Source organism: Nerophis lumbriciformis, linkage group LG02 (genome assembly GCF_033978685.3).
Source record: "Nerophis lumbriciformis linkage group LG02, RoL_Nlum_v2.1, whole genome shotgun sequence".
NCBI classification, from domain to species: Eukaryota; Metazoa; Chordata; class Actinopteri; order Syngnathiformes; family Syngnathidae; genus Nerophis; species Nerophis lumbriciformis.
Genome location: NC_084549.2, coordinates 68,308,908 through 68,327,500, shown reverse-complemented (window position 1 = coordinate 68,327,500; position 18,593 = coordinate 68,308,908). Strand labels below are relative to the sequence as shown.

At 44.0% G+C, this 18,593-nt stretch overlaps 1 protein-coding gene across 4 annotated transcripts in view; it reads left to right on the top strand.

Moving 5' to 3' along the window:
• LOC133610945 (LIM domain-binding protein 3-like) overlaps nt 1-18,593 on the top strand; it is a 73,970-nt gene that overhangs the window by 43,636 nt on the left and 11,741 nt on the right. Inside the window, exons 5-11 of one of the 4 annotated variants that reach the window (XM_061967729.1) lie at nt 1-29; nt 7,024-7,187; nt 7,271-7,301; nt 14,113-14,169; nt 14,485-14,729; nt 14,794-15,151; nt 15,211-15,391. The exon at nt 1-29 is cut by the window's left edge and continues 163 nt beyond it. In XM_061967729.1, coding sequence (XP_061823713.1) covers nt 1-29; nt 7,024-7,187; nt 7,271-7,301; nt 14,113-14,169; nt 14,485-14,729; nt 14,794-15,151; nt 15,211-15,391 — 1,065 coding nt within the window. The remainder of the gene's footprint in view (nt 30-7,023; nt 7,188-7,270; nt 7,302-14,112; nt 14,170-14,484; nt 14,730-14,793; nt 15,152-15,210; nt 15,392-18,593) is intronic. The other 3 variants (XM_061967735.1, XM_061967744.1, XM_061967753.1) reach the window with 3 other exon arrangements.

Genomic DNA, 18,593 nt, shown 5'->3' with positions numbered 1-18,593 from the left:
CAGACCATGACCAAGGGCCACGACGCTGGGTGAGAGCGCCACCGAGTCCCGCCGTCCTTCTTCCGGGTTGTCTTTCTTCCCTCTTCCTCTTCTTAAAAGTATGCGATGGGATCTATGCCGATCCCAGAAGCCGATCCTCTCTGACCGATACTTGATAGTTTGTGTTTGTGTTCATACACAGTGTGGAGCCGCTGCAATAAATGAATCATCATCACCTCCATTGCGACAAAAAAAATCCTGCATTTCTTAATATCTGAGGTGTAATTATCAAGTATTATTATCACTGGAGGGCGAAGCTACACAATTCATGCAAATGTGTGTATGTGTATGTATGTACATTTGTATGCATGCATGTATGTATGTATTTATGTATATATATATATATATATATATATATATATATATATATATATATATATATATATATATATATATATACACATATATATATATATATATATATATCCGTATATATGTATGTATATATATACTGTATGTATGTATATATACTGTGTATATATATATATATGTGTATGTATAAGTATGTATGTCTACTGTAATTATGTATGTATATATGTGTATATTTGTATATACATATATATATTTATATATGTAGCCGTATATATGTATGTATATATATATACTGTATGTATGTATGTGTATATATGTTTCTTTTTGCTCTTTTTTTCACATTTTTCATTTCTTTTTTTCTGCAATTGTATATTTAGAATATGCAAATAAGAAACGTTGTTTACTATTGAGACACGTCTTTGTGGACGTGTTCCGGTGATGTCTCACTCTGATGGAAATACAGAAACTATTTTGTGTTTTGTCCGCCGTTGTTGAAATGTAAGACTGCGGCAGTAAGGCAGAAAATGAGTTTTTCTGACTCTCAAGTGCCGCTTGAAACATTCCGGATTGAATCGTGTTGCGTTCAAGTGCCGCTCGAAAAACACCAGATTGAAATGTGTTGCGTTCAAGTGCCGCTTGGAGAATTCCAGATTGAAGTGTGTTGCCTTCAAGTGCTGCTTGAAAAATACCAGGTTGAAATGTGTTGCGTTCAGGTGTCGCATGGACAATTCCAGATTGAAATGTGTTGCGTTCAAGTGCAGCTTGGAAAATTCCAGATTGCAATGTGTTGTGTTCAAGTGCTGTTTGGAAAATTCCAGATTGAAATGTGTTGCGTTCAAGTGCTGCTTAGAAAAGTTCTGTGGTAAATAATGTTGTGTTCAGGTGCTTGTGGAAAAGTTCCTTGTTGAAATGTGTTGCATTCAGGTGCTGTTTGGAGAGTTCCTTGTTGAATTGTGTTGCATTCAAGTGCTGCTGGGGAAGGTTTCACGTTACAGTGTGCTGCATTTAGGTGCTGCTTGGAAAGTTCCCTGTTGAATTGCGTTGCATTCAGGTGCTGCTGCGAAAGTTCCTTGTTGAATTGTGTTGCATTCAGGTGCTGCTTGGAAAGTTCCTTGTTGAATTGCGTTGCATTCAGGTGCTGCTTGGAAAGTTCCTTGTAGATTTGTGTTGCATTCAGGTGCTGCTTGGAAAGTTCCTTGTTGAATTGTGTTGCATTCATGTGCTTGCTTGGAAAGTTCCTTGTTGAATTGCGTTGCATTCAGGTGCTGCTTGGAAAGTTCCTTGTTGAATTGCGTTGCATTCAGGTGCTGCTTGGAAAGTTCCTTGTTGAATTGCGTTGCATTCAGGTGCTGCTTGGAAAGTTCCTTCTTGAATTGTGTTGCGTGGAAAAGTTCTGTGGTAGATAATATTGTGTTCAGGTGCTTGTGGAAAAGTTCCTTGTTGAAATGTGTTGCATTCAGGTGCTGTTTGGAGAGTTCCTTGTTGAATTGTGTTGCATTCAAGTGCTGCTGGGGAAGGTTTCACGTTACAGTGTGCTGCATTTAGGTGCTGCTTGGAAAGTTCCCTGTTGAATTGCGTTGCATTCAGGTGCTGCTTGGAAAGTTCCTTGTTGAATTGCGTTGCATTCAGGTGCTGCTTGGAAAGTTCCTTGTTGAATTGCGTTGCATTCAGGTGCTGCTTGGAAAGTTCCTTGTTGAATTGCGTTGCATTCAGGTGCTGCTTGGAAAGTTCCTTCTTGAATTGTGTTGCGTGGAAAAGTTCTGTGGTAGATAATATTGTGTTCAGGTGCTTGTGGAAAAGTTCCTTGTTGAAATGTGTTGCATTCAGGTGCTGTTTGGAGAGTTCCTTGTTGAATTGTGTTGCATTCAAGTGCTGCTGGGGAAGGTTTCACGTTACAGTGTGCTGCATTTAGGTGCTGCTTGGAAAGTTCCCTGTTGAATTGCGTTGCATTCAGGTGCTGCTTGGAAAGTTCCTTGTTGAATTGCGTTGCATTCAGGTGCTGCTTGGAAAGTTCCTTGTAGATTTGTGTTGCATTCAGGTGCTGCTTGGAAAGTTCCTTGTTGAATTGTGTTGCATTCATGTGCTTGCTTGGAAAGTTCCTTGTTGAATTGCGTTGCATTCAGGTGCTGCTTGGAAAGTTCCTTGTTGAATTGCGTTGCATTCAGGTGCTGCTTGGAAAGTTCCTTGTAGATTTGTGTTGCATTCATGTGCTTGCTTGGAAAGTTCCTTGTTGAATTGCGTTGCATTCAGGTGCTGCTTGGAAAGTTCCTTGTTGAATTGCGTTGCATTCAGGTGCTGCTTGGAAAGTTCCTTGTTGAATTGCGTTGCATTCAGGTGCTGCTTGGAAAGTTCCTTGTTGAATTGCGTTGCATTCAGGTGCTGCTTGGAAAGTTCCTTGTTGAATTGCGTTGCATTCAGGTGCTGCTTGGAAAGTTCCTTGTTGAATTGCGTTGCATTCAGGTGCTGCTTGGAAAGTTCCTTGTTGAATTGCGTTGCATTCAGGTGCTTGCTTGGAAAGTTCCTTGTTGAATTGTGTTGCATTCAGGTGCTGCTTGGAAAGTTCCTTGTTGATTTGTGTTGCATTCAGGTGCTGCTTGGTAAGTTCCTTGTTGAATTGTGTTTCATTCAGGTGCTTGATTGGAAAGTTGCTTGTTGAATTGCGTTGCATTCAGGTGCTGCTTGGAAAGTTCCTTGTAGATTTGCGTTGCATTCAGGTGCTGCTTGGAAAGTTCCTTTTTGAAATGTGTTGCATTCAGGTGCTGCTTGGAAAGTTCCTTGTTGAATTGCGTTGCATTCAGGTGCTGCTTGGAAAGTTCCTTGTTGGATTGTGTTGCATTCAGGTGCTTTCTTGGAAAGTTCCTTGTTGAATTGTGTTGCGTGGAAAAGTTCTGTGGTAGATAATATTGTGTTCAGGTGCTTGTGGAAAAGTTCTTCGTTGAAATGTGTTGCATTCAGGTGCTGTTTGGAGAGTTCCTTGTTGAATTGTGTTGCATTAAAGTGCTGCTGGGGAAGGTTTCACGTTACAGTGTGTTGAATTCAGGTGCTGCTTGGAAAGTTCCCTGTTGAATATCGTTGCATTCAGGTGCTGCTGCGAAAGTTCCTTGTTGAATTGCGTTGCATTCAGGTGCTGCTTGTAAAGTTACTTGTAGATTTGTGTTGCATTCAGGTGCTGCTTGGAAAGTTCCTTGTTGAATTGCGTTGCATTCAGGTGCTTGCTTGGAAAGTTCCTTGTTGAATTGCGTTGCATTCAGGTGCTGCTTGGAAAGTTCCTTGTTGATTTGTGTTGCATTCAGGTGCTGCTTGGAAAGTTCCTTTTTGAATTGTGTTTCATTCAGGTGCTGCTTGGAAAGTTCCTTGTTGAATTGCGTTGCATTCAGGTGCTGCTTGGAAAGTTCCTTGTTGAATTGCGTTGCATTCAGGTGCTGCTTGGAAAGTTCCTTGTTGGATTGTGTTGCATTCAGGTGCTTTCTTGGAAAGTTCCTTGTTGAATTGTGTTGCGTGGAAAAGTTCTGTGGTAGATAATATTGTGTTCAGGTGCTTGTGGAAAAGTTCCTCGTTGAAATGTGTTGCATTCAGGTGCTGTTTGGAGAGTTCCTTGTTGAATTGTGTTGCATTCAGGTGCTTGCTTGGAAAGTTCCTTGTTGAATTGCGTTGCATTCAGGTGCTGCTTGGAAAGTTCCTTGTAGATTTGTGTTGCATTCAGGTGCTGCTAGGAAAGTTCCTTGTTAAATTGTGTTGCATTCAGGTGCTTGCTTGGAAAGTTCCTTGTTGAATTGCGTTGCATTCAGGTGCTGCTTGGAAAGTTCCCTGTTGAATTGCGTTGCATTCGGGTGCTGCTGCGAAAGTTTCTTGTTGAATTGCGTTGCATTCAGGTGCTTGCTTGGAAAGTTCCTTGTTGAATTGCTTTGCAATCAGGTGCTGCTTGGAAAGTTCCCTGTTGAATTGCGTTGCATTCAGGTGCTGCTGCGAAAGTTCCTTGTTGAATTGCGTTGCATTCAGGTGCTTGCTTGGAAAGTTCCTTGTTGAATTGCGTTGCATTCAGGTGCTTGCTTGGAAAGTTCCTTGTTGAATTGCGTTGCATTCAGGTGCTGCTTGGAAAGTTCCTTGTTGAATTGCGTTGCATTCAGGTGCTGCTTGGAAAGTTCCTTGTTGGATTGTGTTGCATTCAGGGGCTTTCTTGGAAAGTTCCTTGATGAATTGCGTTGCATTCAGGTGCTGCTTGGAAAGTTCCTTGTAGATTTGTGTTGAATTCAGGTGCTGCTGGGAAAGTTCCTTGTTGAATTGTGTTGCATTCAGGTGCTGTTTGGAAAGTTCCTTGTTGAATTGTGTTGCATTCGGGTGCTGCTTGGAAAGTTCCTTGTTGGATTGTGTTGCATTCAGGTGCTTTCTTGGAAAGTTCCTTGTTGAATTGTGTTGCGTGGAAAAGTTCTGTGGTAGATAATATTGTGTTCAGGTGCTTGTGGAAAAGTTCCTCGTTGAAATGTGTTGCATTCAGGTGCTGTTTGGAGAGTTCCTTGTTGAATTGTGTTGCATTCAGGTGCTTGCTTGGAAAGTTCCTTGTTGAATTGCGTTGCATTCAGGTGCTGCTTGGAAAGTTCCTTGTAGATTTGTGTTGCATTCAGGTGCTTGCTTGGAAAGTGCCTTGTTGAATTGCGTTGCATTCAGGTGCTGCTTGGAAAGTTCCTTGTTGATTTGTGTTGCATTCAGGTGCTGCTTGGAAAGTTCCTTGTTGAATTGTGTTGCATTCAGGTGCTGCTTGGTAAGTTCCTTGTTGAATTGTGTTTCATTCAGGTGCTTGATTGGAAAGTTCCTTGTTGAATTGCGTTGCATTCAGGTGCTGCTTGGAAAGTTCCTTGTTGAATTGCGTTGCATTCAGGTGCTTGCTTGGAAAGTTCCTTGTTGAATTGCGTTGCATTCAGGTGCTTGCTTGGAAAGTTCCTTGTTGAATTGCGTTGCATTCAGGTGTTGCTTGGAAAGTTCCTTGTTGAATTGCGTTGCATTAATGTGCTGCCGGGCGACGTTTCTGGTTGCACTGTGTTGCATTCAGGTGCTGCTGGGAAGGTTCCTGGTTAGAATGTGTTGCATTCAGGTGCTGCTTGGAAAGTTCCTTGTTGAATTGCGTTGCATTCAGGTGCTTGCTTGGAAAGTTCCTTGTTGCATTGCGTTGCATTCAGGTGCTGCTTGGAAAGTTCCTTGTTGATCTGTGTTGCATTCAGGTGCTGCTTGGTAAGTTCCTTGTTGAATTGTGTTTCATTCAGGTGCTTGATTGGAAAGTTCCTTGTTGAATTGCGTTGCATTCAGGTGCTGCTTGGAAAGTTCCTTGTAGATTTGTGTTGCATTCAGGTGCTGCTTGGAAAGTTCCCTGTTGAATTGCGTTGCATTCAGGTGCTGCTGCGAAAGTTCCTTGTTGAATTGCGTTGCATTCAGGTGCTTGCTTGGAAAAATCCCTGTTGAATTGTGTTGCATTCAGATGCTGCTGCGAAAGTTCCTTGTTGAATTGTGTTGCATTCAGGTGCTACTGCGAAAGTTCCTTGTTTAATTGCGTTGCATTCAGGTGCTTGCTTGGAAACTTCCTTGTTGAATTGCGTTGCATTCAGGTGCTGCTTGGAAAGTTCCTTGTTGAATTGTGTTGCATTCAGGTGTTGCTTGGAAAGTTCCTTGTAGATTTGTGTTGCATTCAGGTGCTGCTAGGAAAGTTCCTTGTTGAATTGCGTTGCACTCAGGTGCTGCTTGGAAAGTTCCTTGTTGAATTGCGTTGTATTCAGGTGCTGCCGGGGGACGTTTCTGGTTGCACTGTGTTGTATTCAGGTGCTGCTGGGAAAGTTCCTGGTTAGAATGTGTTGCATTCAGGTGCTGCTTGGAAAGTTCCTTGTTGAATTGCGTTGTATTCAGGTGCTGCCGGGGGACGTTTCTGGTTGCACTGTGTTGCATTCAGGTGCTGCTGGGAAAGTTCCTGGTTAGAATGTGTTGCATTCAGGTGCTGCTGGGAAAGTTCCAGCTTGAAAGGTGTTGCGTTTTAGTGCTGTTGGAAAAGTTTCTAGTTGAAATGTGTTGCATTCAAGGGCTGTTGGAAAAGTTTTGAGTTGCAACGTGTTGCAATCAAGTGCTGCTGGGAAAGTTCCAGGTTGGAATGTGTTGCATTTAAGTGCTGCTGGGAAATACGGAAAATATTGTGTGCTCGTTCACCATTGTTGGATTGTGTGAGGGCAGTAAGGTAGAAAAATATATATATTTTTCCCCCCAGCCTGGTTGTCATGGTTACGGAGTGCGCTTGCATTCTGCTCCTCCTTTTCCTTCTGCATTGGCTCCGCCCCTTCTGGTGAGGAGGTTGATTGGCTGCGTCGGCAGGAAGTTGTTGTTGTTGTCGCGTTTGATTCTCAGAGGTTTTGTAACTAACGTGTGCTTTTTGACGCGTCCTCCAGGTGAACACTTGCTGAATGTTCTGAGCTCCTGTTTCTCCTTCTGGTTGTTGTGTGCTCCTTGATGTCCACGGCATGCTCAATCCCACAAAAAGCACATTTAAGCTGCGTTCCTTCGTGTTAAGTCAGCTAAGAGTTGCAGCATTCGCTCCCTCAAAGTCCCTGAAAGTCCCTGAAAGTCCCTAAAAGTCCCTGAAAGTCCTCCAAGTTGACGTGCTGTGGGTGTGGTGGCGCCCCCTATGTGTGGTTACAGCCCAGAGCCGGTCAAAGAGCGGCTGGTAGACAGCGCCTCGCCGGTCTACCAGGCGGTCCAAAGTGCGGGCAAGGTCCAGGATGAGGGCGAGTGGGGTCAGCGGAGCAGCCACGTGCAGTCCAAGTCCTTCCAGGTCTTGGCCCACATGACGGGAACCGACTCTTGTAAGTCCGAGGTCACACATTGTGGTGAGTCCACGGTCCGTCAGCGAGTCCTCATGTCCGCCTTTTGTGTTTGTGTCCCGCAGTAACCCAGGAGGAGGAGCTTAGGAGGAGCAGGTAGGCCACGTGACCCCCACCGCCACGCAGCTCCTCACCTGCACAGCAAGCCCCGCCCCTCACTGCCGCCCTCACAACTTCCTGCCAGCTCGCCCCAAGCGTTGGCCCCTGAGCACTCTGACATGTGTTTAACCTCAGTCAGCATTTTGCTGCACCGTCCTGATGTAATGAGCTCATGTGACCACAGGAGGGCGCAGTAGGACAGACAGTGACGCAATACATGAAATGTAAATAATTATGTAATGAGCTCATGTGACCACAGGAGGGCGCAGTAGGACAGACAGTGACGCAATACATGAAATGTAAATAATTATGTAATGAGCTCATGTGACCACAGGAGGGCGCCGTAGGACAGACAGTGACGCAATACATGAAATAAGACTTGAGGCAAATATATAATGACATCATACAAGTCAAATATATATATTTTTTTCAATGATGTCCCGATCCAATATTGATATTAGATATCAGCAAAAAAGTAAATATGGGGTGATATGTGCTTGCATGTAAAATGAGTGATATCATGTGTGATACAAGCAATTCTGCAGCGTGCTTGCTTGTGTGTGATATCATGCGCGATACAAGCAGTCCTGCAGAGTGCTTACTTGTGTGTGTGATATCATGTGCGATACAAGCAGTCCTGCAGCGTGTTTATTTGTGTGTGATGTCATGTGCGATACAATCAGTCCTGCAAAGTGTTTACTTGTGTACGATATCATGCGCAATACAAGCAGTCCTGCGGCGTGTTTACTTGTGTGTGATATCATGTGCGATACACGCAGTCCTGCAGAGTGTTTACGTGTGTGTGCTATCATGTGTGATACAAGCAGTCCTGCAGGGTTTACTTGTATGTGATATCATGTGCGATGTAAGCAGTCCTGCAGAGTGTTTACTTGTATGTGATATCATGTGCGATACAAACAGTCCTGCAGCGTGTTTCCTTGTGTGTGATATCATGTGCGATACAAGCAGTCCTGCAGAGTGCTTACTTGTGTGATACATAAGCAGTCCCGCAGAGTGCTTACTTGTGTGTGATATCATGTGTGATACAAGCAGTCCTGCAGAGTGCTTACTTGTGTGTGTGATATCATGTGCAATGCAAGCAGTCCTGCAGAGTGTTTACATGTGTGTGCTATCATGTGTGATACAAGGAGTCCTGCAGAGTGTTTACTTGTATATGATATCATGTGCGATACAAGCAGTCCTTCGGCGTGTTTACTTGTGTGTGATATCATGTGCGATACACGCAGTCCTGCAGAGTGTTTATATGTGTGTGCTATCATGTGTGATACAAGGAGTCCTGCAGAGTGTTTACTTGTATATGATATCATGTGCGATACAAGCAGTCCTGCGGCTTGTTTACTTGTGTGTGACATCATATGCGATACAAGCAGTCCTGCAGAGCGCTTACTTGTTTGTGATATCATTTGCGATACAAGCAGTCCTGCAGAGCGCTTACTTGTGTGTGATATCATGTGCTATACAAACAGTCTTGCAACGTGTTCACTTGTACCGGTATGTGATATCATGTGCAATACAAGCAGTCCTGCAGAGTGTTTACTTGTATATGATATCATGTGTGATACACGCAGTCCTGCAGAGTGTTTACTTGTGTGTGATATCATGTGCGATGCAAGCAGTCCTGCAGCGTGTTTACTTGTGTGTGATATCATGTGTGATACAAGCAGTCCTGCAGAGTGCTTACTTGTGTGTGATATCATGTGCGATACAAGCAGTCCTGCAGAGTGCTTACTTGTGTGTGATATCATGCGCAATACAAGCAGTCCTGCGGCGTGTTTACTTGTGTGTGATATCATGTGCGATACACGCAGTCTTGCAGAGTGTTTACGTGTGTGTGCTATCATGTGTGATACAAGCAGTCCTGCAGGGTTTACTTGTATGTGATATCATGTGCGATACAAGCAGTCCTGCAGAGTGTTTACTTGTGTGTGATATCATGTGCGATACAAGCAGTCCTGCAGAGTGCTTACTTGTGTGTGATATCATGTGCGATACAAGCAGTCCTGCAGCGTGTTTACTTGTTTGTGATATCAGGTGCGATACAAGCAGTTCTGCGTAGTGTTGACTTGTGTGATATCATGTGCGATACAAGCAGTCCCGCCTGATCAATATCAAGGATACAATATCGGTATGGTATCGGAAGGGGAAAAGTTGTATCGGGACACCCCTATTATATTTTACCTATGTCATCCTTCCCTATCGAACCTGTTTTTGTTAGCTACAAATATATAAGTACAGTTTATAATCTATTATATGTAGCTTATATGTGTACAGTAATTAGTATATTATGTGTATATATGTACAGTTTGTAAGACATGTGTATATATGTACAGTATATAATATGTTTATATATATATACAGTATATATTATATTTATATATACGTACAGTATTTAATATATATGTAATATGAAACATTGTTATAGTTCTGAGATGATGTTATTATCATCTATAAATGAGGTCGTGTGTCACATGAAGCACGAGCATCACTTAGATGATGAAAGGTAACCATGGAAACCCTCCTGACACGCCCTAAACCCCAGCAGACGCTCCTAGTGGATGATGTCATCTTCATCATCCTCCAGAAGGTTCTTCTGCTTTCAGCCTAAATCTAATCTCGCAGCGAGCTTCATCCATCTTGTCTCCGTCTGATGGATGAAGCTGTCTGCTTATTCAATCGTCCGCCAGACATGACGCCACGGCGGTCCACGGTCCAGCTCTTACGCCATGTGCTTGCTCTGTCGCCGTAGCAACCTTAGCCACGTCACCATGGCAACAGGAGCATTTGGATTGTTGATCACACACTCTTCATGACCTCACACTAACGAACAACACTCGTGTGTGTGTGTGTGTTGTTTCTATACACGCCCACTTAACCTTTGACCTGCACAGGTGAGCGTGTCACTCTCCACTGATTCCAAGTCAGCACAGCCAGCAAAAATGACAAAATGTTCCACTTTATTGGCTCTCAGGAGGAGATGCTCCAAATTTCAGCCTGCAGCCTTTTCCTATGTTGTTGCAGGTTGCGTTCAAGGTCTGCTGGGAAAGTTCCAGATCAAAACGTGTGGCGTTAAAGTGCTGCTTGGAGAGTTCCTGCTTGAAATGTGTTGCATTCAAGTGCTGCTGGGAAAGTTCCAGGTTGAGATGTGTTGCATTCAAGTGCTGCTGGTAAAGTTCTAGGTTGTAATGTGTTACATTCAACTGCTGTTAAGAAATGTCTCGGTTGAAATGTGTTACATTTAGGTGCTGCTGGAAAAAAATCCTACATTAAATGTGTTGCATTCAGGTGCTGCTGGCAAAAAAGTCTGAGTTAAAATGTGGTGCATTCAGTTGCTGCTGGGAAAGTTCCTAATTAAAATGTGTTGCATTCAGGTGCTGCTGGGAAAGTTCCTGGTTAGAATATGTTGCATTCAGGTGCTGCTGGAAAAAAATCTTGTTTAGTATGTATTGCATTCAGGTGCTGCTGGGAAAGTTCCAGCTTGAAAGGTGTTGCATTTTAGTGCTGTTGGGAAAGTTTTGAGTTGCAATGTGTTGCACTCAAGTGCTGCTGGGAAAGTTCCAGGTTGGAATGTGTTGCATTCAGGTGCTGCTGGAAATAAAATCCTACATTAAATGTGTTGCATTCAGGTGCTGCTGAGAAAGTTCCTAGTTAAAATGTGTTGCATTCAGGTGCTTCTGGGAAAGTTCCTGGTTAGAATGTGTTGCATTCAGGTGCTGCTGGTAAAAATCCTGGTTAGAATGTATTGCATTCAGGTGCTGCTGGGAAAGTTCCAGCTTGAAAGGTGTTGCATTTTAGTGCTGTTTGAAAAGTGTTGAGTTGAAATGTGTTGCATTTAAGTGCTGCTGGGAAAGGTACGGGTTGAAATATGTTGCACGGAAGGGCTGTTGGAAAAGTTTTGAGTTGCAATGTGTTGCATTCAAGTGCTGCTGGGAAAATTCCAGGTTGGAATGTGTTGCGTTTAAGTGCTGCTGGGAAAGTTCCAGGTTGAAATGTGTTGCATTCAAGTGCTGCTGGGAATGTCCCAAGTTGAAATGTGTTGCATTCAAGTGCTGCTGGGAAGGTTCCAGGTTGAAATGGTTTGCATTCAAGTGCTGCTGGGAAAGTTCCAGGTTGTAATGTGTTGCATTTAAGTGCTTCTGGAAAAGTTCCAGGTTGTAATGTGTTGCATTTAAGTGCTTCTGGAAAAGTTCCAGGTTGAAATGGTTTGCATTCAAGTGCTGCTGGGAAAGTTCCAGGTTGTAATGTGTTGCATTTAAGTGCTTCTGGAAAAGTTCCAGGTTGGAATGTGTTGCATTCAAGTGCTGCTGGGAAGGTTCCAGGTTGTAATGTGTAGCAGTCAAGTGCTGTTGTGAAAGTTCAGGCTTGAAATGTGTTGCATTTAGGTGCTGCTGGGAAGGTTCCTGGATAAATGCGTTGCATTCAACTGCTGTTTAGAAATGTCTGGGTTGAAATGTGTTGCATTCAGGTGCTGCTGGAAATAAAATCCTACATTAAATGTGTTGCATTCAGATGCTGCTGAGAAAGTTCCTAGTTAAAATGTGTTGCATTCAGGTGCTTCTGGGTAAGTTCCTGGTTAGAATGTGTTGCATTTAGGTGCTGCTGGAAAAAATCCTGGTTAGAATGTATTGCATTCAGGTGCTGCTGGGAAAGTTCCAGCTTGAAAGGTGTTGCATTTTAGTGCTGTTTGAAAAGTGTTGAGTTGAAATGTGTTGCATTTAAGTGCTGCTGGGAAAGGTACGGGTTGAAATATGTTGCACGGAAGGGCTGTTGGAAAAGTTTTGAGTTGCAATGTGTTGCATTCAAGTGCTGCTGGGAAAGTTCCAGGTTGGAATGTGTTGCATTTAAGTGCTGCTGGGAAAGTTCCAGGTTGAAGTGTGTTGCATTTAAGTGCTGCTGGGAAAGATTCGGGTTGAAATGTGTTGCACTGAAGGGCTGTTGGAGAAGTTTTGAGTTGCAATGTGTTGCACTCAAGTGCTGCTGGGAAAGTTCCAGGTTGAAATGTGTTGCATTTAAGTGCTGCTGGGAAAGTTCCAGGTTGAAATGTGTTGCATTTAAGTGCTGCTGGGAATGTCCCAAGTTGAAATTCAAGTGCTGCTGGGAAGGTTCCAGGTTGTAATGTGTCGCATTCAAGTGCTGTTGAGAAAGTTCAGGCTTGAAATGTGTTGCATTTAGGTGATGCTGGGAAGGTTCCTGGATAAATGCGTTGCATTCAACTGCTGTTTAGAAATGTCTGGGTTGAAATGTGTTGCATTCAGGTGCTGCTGGAAATAAATTCCTACATTAAATGTGTTGCATTCAGGTGCTGCTGAGAAAGTTCCTAGTGAAAATGTGTTGCATTCAGGTGCTTCTGGGAAAGTTCCTGGTTAGAATGTGTTGCATTTAGGTGCTGCAGGAAAAAATCCTGGTTAGAATGTATTGCATTTAAGTGCTGCTGGGAAAGGTACGGGTTGAAATATGTTGCACGGAAGGGCTGTTGGAAAAGTTTTGAGTTGCAATGTGTTGCATTCAAGTGCTGCTGGGAAAGTTCCAGGTTGGAATGTGTTGCATTTAAGTGCTGCTAGGAAAGTTCCAGGTTGAAATGTGTTGCATTTAAGTGCTGCTGGGAATGTCCCAAGTTGAAATGTGTTGCATTCAAGTGCTGCTGGGAAGGTTCCAGGTTGAAATGGTTTGCATTCAAGTGCTGCTGGGAAGGTTCCAGGTTGTAATGTGTTGCATTTAAGTGCTGCTGGAAAAGTTCCAGGTTGGAATGTGTTGCATTCAAGTGCTGCTGGGAAGGTTCCAGGTTGTAATATGTTGCATTCAAGTGCTGCTGGGAAGGTTCCAGGTTGAAATGGTTTGCATTCAAGTGCTGCTGGGAAGGTTCCAGGTTGTAATGTGTTGCATTTAAGTGCTGCTGGAAAAGTTCCAGGTTGGAATGTGTTGCATTCAAGTGCTGCTGGGAAGGTTCCAGGTTGTAATGTGTTGCATTCAAGTGCTGCTGGGAAGGTTCCAGGTTGTAATGTGTTGCATTCAAGTGCTGCTGGGAAGGTTCCAGGTTGAAATGGTTTGCATTCAAGTGCTGCTGGGAAGGTTCCAGGTTGTAATGTGTTGCATTTAAGTGCTTCTGGAAAAGTTCCAGGTTGGAATGTGTCGCATTCAAGTGCTGCTGGGAAGGTTCAGGCTTGAAATGTGTTGCATTTAGGTGCTGCTGGGAAGGTTCCAGGTTGAAATGGTTTGCATTCAAGTGCTGCTGGGAAAGTTCCAGGTTGTAATGTGTTGCATTCAAGTGCTGCTGGGAAAGTTCCAGGTTGTAATGTGTTGCATTTAAGTGCTGCTGGAAAAGTTCCAGGTTGGAATGTGTTGCATTCAAGTGCTGCTGGGAAGGTTCCAGGTTGTAATGTGTTGCATTTAAGTGCTTCTGGAAAAGTTCCAGGTTGGAATGTGTTGCATTCAAGTGCTGCTGGGAAGGTTCCAGGTTGGAATGTGTCGCATTCAAGTGCTGCTGTGAAGGTTCAGGCTTGAAATGTGTTGCATTTAGGTGCTGCTGGGAAGGTTCATGGATAAATGCGTTGCATTCAACTGCTGTTAAGAAAATGTCTGGGTTGAAACGTGTTGCATTCAGGTGCTGCTGGGAAAAAAATCCTCGCTAGAATATATTGCATTCAGGTGCTGCTGGGAAAGTTCCTGGCTAGAATGTGTTTGCCTTCAAGTGCTTGGACTTGCTCGGAGTCCCCCGAACGCCACGGGTGGGCGGAGCCGGCGGCAGGTTGCCATGGTGACCTTTGCTTTTGTGTTGTCTCCACACCTGCAGCATGAAGCGCCAATCTGCTGCTGGCGTGAGCGTCCAGCACCGTGCTGCCGTGTCCAGGTACCGCCCCCACGAAAGAAGCCACGCCCACATCTTCGTCTTTAATTCTGCTTCCTGACTCTTCTGTGGCACAGCGCTAACTCGTGCTAACTCGCACTAACTCGCGCTAACTCACGCTAACCCGCGCTATCGCAGTCTTGGCGCAAATGGAGCATCCTGCTCTGTATGAAGTATAAACAGGCAATCTGATTATGTCACAAAAGCGATGAGTCGTCCATTGCTTGATCTTCATCATCATGCCACGCTGCTCACCATCACCATCATCGTCATTATTACGGCGGTACTTGAACGCATCGTTTCTTCCTTCCTCTGCAGCCAGTTCGGTCAGCCCCCCGCCGGGCCTCCTTCCCAGCAGGCCCCGCCCCCTCAGCAGTACCAGCCACCTCCTTCCCAGCAGGCCCCGCCCCCTCAGCAGTACCAGCAACCTCCTTCCCAGCCGGCCCCGCCCCCTCAGCACTATCAACAGGCCCCGCCCACCCAGCAGAGCTCCATCCAGATACCGGTGGGCTCCGCCCCTCCCAAGGTGGTCAGCACCGCCTGCATCTACCCCTCTCAGCCAGGTGAGCTCGGCTCGGTCACGTGCTTTGTTGTGGTCACATGACCAACTCTCGCTGTCTCTTCCAGCTCAGGCCCCGCCCCCGCCGCGACCTCACCCCGCCGCTGCGCACGCGCCTCAGGGTGGCGGCGCCGCCTCCAACCGCCCCCCCTGGGTGACCGACACCTCCTTCGCGGACAAGTTTGACCCCGGCAAGACCACCACCACCGTCGTCAAGGCGCCGCCGCTGCCTCAGGGCGCGCCTCCTCCGCCGGCGTACATCCCCAACCCTTCCCCCGCCGCCATGAGCCCCGCCCCCGCCCCCGCCCATGTCGCTCCCAACCCCGCCCCCTTCCCGCCGGTGGCCAGAGGCGTGGCACAAAGGGCGGAGAGGTTCACCGCCAGCAGCCGCACGGCGCTCTGCGGCGCCTGCAACAGCGTCATCCGGTAAGCCCCGCCCCTTCCTGCCCGTCGTACTTCCCGCAATAAGAGCAGCTGGTGTCCAGGGGTCCCTTCCTGGTGGCGCTGGGCCGCTCGTGGCATCCCGAGGAGTTCAACTGCCATTACTGCAACGTGTCGCTGGCGGACGTCAGCTTCGTGGAGGAGCAGAACAACGTCTACTGTGAGAAATGCTACGAGGAGTTCTTCGCCCCCACCTGCGCTCGCTGCAGCACCAAGGTCATGGGGGTGAGTGCCAGACGGCATCATGGGAAAACACTTCCCCGAGAACCACAAATAACTACTTAAAAGTACCACGACTACGTCAGTGGTTAGAGTGTCCGCCCTGAGATCGGTAGGTCGTAAACTACAACAACGGAGTCAATCAACGATAACTACATACGCCTATAACTACACAAAACTACAACAACTAAGTAAAACTACAAACCCCGTTTCCATATGAGTTGGGAAATTGTGTTAGGTGTAAATATAAACGGAATACAATGATTTGCAAATCCTTTTCAACCCATATTCAGTTGAATGCGCTACAAAGACAAGATATTTGATGTTCAAACTCATTAACTTTATTTTTTTTTTGCAAATAATAATTAACTTAGAATTTCATGGCTGCAACACGTGACAAAGTAGTTGGGAAAGGGCTTGTTCACCACTGTGTTACATGGCCTTTCCTTTTAGTTTGCCAACAAAGAGGTTGCTAACAAAGAGGTTGCTAACAAAGATGTTGCCAACAAAGATGTTGCTAACAAAGATGATGCTAACAAAGATGATGCTAACAAAGATGTTGCTAACAAAGATGATGCTAACAAAGACGTTGATAACAAAGATGATGCTAACAAACATGTTGCTAACAAAGATGATACTAACAAAGATGTTGCTAACAAAGATGTTGCTAACAAAGATGTTGCTAACAAAGATGTTGCCAACAAAGATGTTGCTAACAAAGATGATGCTAACAAAGATGATGCTAACAAAGATGTTGCTAACAAAGATGATGCTAACAAAGACGTTGATAACAAAGATGATGCTAACAAACATGTTGCTAACAAAGATGATACTAACAAAGATGTTGCTAACAAAGATGTCCTCCTCAGATGATGTTGCTAACAAAGATGTTGCATACAAAGATGTTGCTAACAAAGATGTCCTCCTCATATTACGTTGTTGACAAAGATGTTCTCCTCATATTACGTCTCTAACATAGGTGTTGCTAGCAAAGATGTTGCTAACAAAGATGTTGCCAACAAAGATGTTGCTAACAAAGATGTTGCTAACAAAGATGTTGCCAACAAAGATGTTGTCAACAAAGATGTTGTCAACAAAGATGTTACCAACAAAGATGTTGCCAACAAAGATGTTGCTAACAAAGATGTTGCCAACAAAGAGTTTGCCAACAAAGATGTTGCTAACAAAGATGTTGCTAACAAAGATGTTGCTAACAAAGAGTTTGCCAACAAAGATGTTGCTAACAAAGATGTTGCTAACAAAGATGTCCTCCTTTAGATGATGTTGCTAACAAAAATGTTGCTAACAAAGATGTTGCTAACAAAGATGTCCTCCTCATATTACGTTGTTGACAAAGATGTTCTCCTCATATTACGTCGCTAACAAAGGTGTTGCTAGCAAAGATGTTGCTAACAAAGATGTTGCTAACAAAGATGTTGCCAACAAAGATGTTGCCAACAAAGATGTTGCTAACAAAGAGTTTTCCAACAAAGATGTTGCCAACAAAGTGTTTGCCAACAAAGATGTTGCTAACAAAGATGTTGCCAACAAAGATGTTGCCAACAAAGATGTTGCCAACAAAGATGTTGCTAACAAAGATGTTGCTAACAAAGATGTTGCCAACAAAGACGTTCCTAACAAAGAGTTTGCCAACAAAGATGTTGCTAACAAAGATGTTGCTAACAAAGATGTTGCCAACAAAGAGTTTGCCAACAAAGATGTTGCTAACAAAGATGTTGCCAACAAAGATGTTGCCAACAAAAATGACGCTAACAAAGAGTTTGCCAACAAAGATGTTGCTAACAAAGATGTTGCTATCAAAGATGTTGCCAACAAAGATGTTGCCAACAAAGATGTTGTCAACAAAGATGTTGCCAACAAAGTTGATGCCAACAAAGATGTTGCTAACAAAGATGTTGCCAACAAAGATGTTGCCAACAAAGATGTTGTCAACAAAGATGTTGCCAACAAAGTTGATGCCAACAAAGATGTTGCTAACAAAGATGTTGCCAACAAAGATGTTGCCAACAAAGATGTTGCTAACAAAGATGTTGCTAACAACGATGTTGCTAACAACGATGTTGCCAACAAAGATGTTGCCAACAAAGAGTTTGCCAACAAAGATGTTGCTAACAAAGATGTTGCCAACAAAGATGTTGCCAACAAAGATGTTGCTAACAAAGAGTTTTCCAACAAAGATGTTGCCAACAAAGTGTTTGCCAACAAAGATGTTGCTAACAAAGATGTTGCCAACAAAGATGTTGCCAACAAAGATGTTGCCAACAAAGATGTTGCCAACAAAGATGTTGCTAACAAAGATGTTGCTAACAAAGATGTTGCTAACAAGGAGTTTGCCAACAAAGATGTTGCTAACAAAGATGTTGCTAACAAAGATGTTGCCAACAAAGATGTTGCTAACAAAGAGTTTGCCAACAAAGATGTTGCTAACAAAGATGTTGCCAACAAAGATGTTGCCAACAAAAATGATGCTAACAAAGAGTTTGCCAACAAAGATGTTGCTAACAAAGATGTTGCTAACAAAGATGTTGCCAACAAAGATGTTGCCAACAAAAATGATGCTAACAAAGAGTTTGCCAACAAAGATGTTGCTAACAAAGATGTTGCTATCAATATTGCTAACAAGGAGTTTGCCAACAAAGAGTTTGCCAACAAAGATGTTGCCAACAAAGATGTTGCTAACAAAGAGTTTGCCAACAAAGATGTTGCTAATCCTTTTCAACCCATAATCAATTGAATGCACTACAAAGACAAGATATTTGATGTTCAAACTCATAAACTTTATTTATTTTTTTGCAAATAATAATTAACTTACAATTTCATGGCTGCAACACGTGACAAAATAGTTAGGAAAGGGCATGTTCACCACTGTGTTACATGGCCTTTCCTTTTAACAACACTCAGTAAAGGTTTGGGAACTGAGGAGACACATTTTTGAAGCTTCTCAGGTGGAATTCTTTCCCATTCTTGCTTGATGTACAGCTTAAGTTGTTCAACAGTCCGGGGGTCTCCGTTGTGCTATTTTAGGCTTCATAATGCGCCACACATTTTCAATTGCAGACAGGTCTGGACTACAGGCAGGCCAGTCTAGTACCCGCACTCTTTACCTATGAAGCCACGTTGATGCAACACGTGGTTTGGCATTGTCTTGCTGAAATAAGCAGGGGCGTCCATGATAACGTTGCTTGGA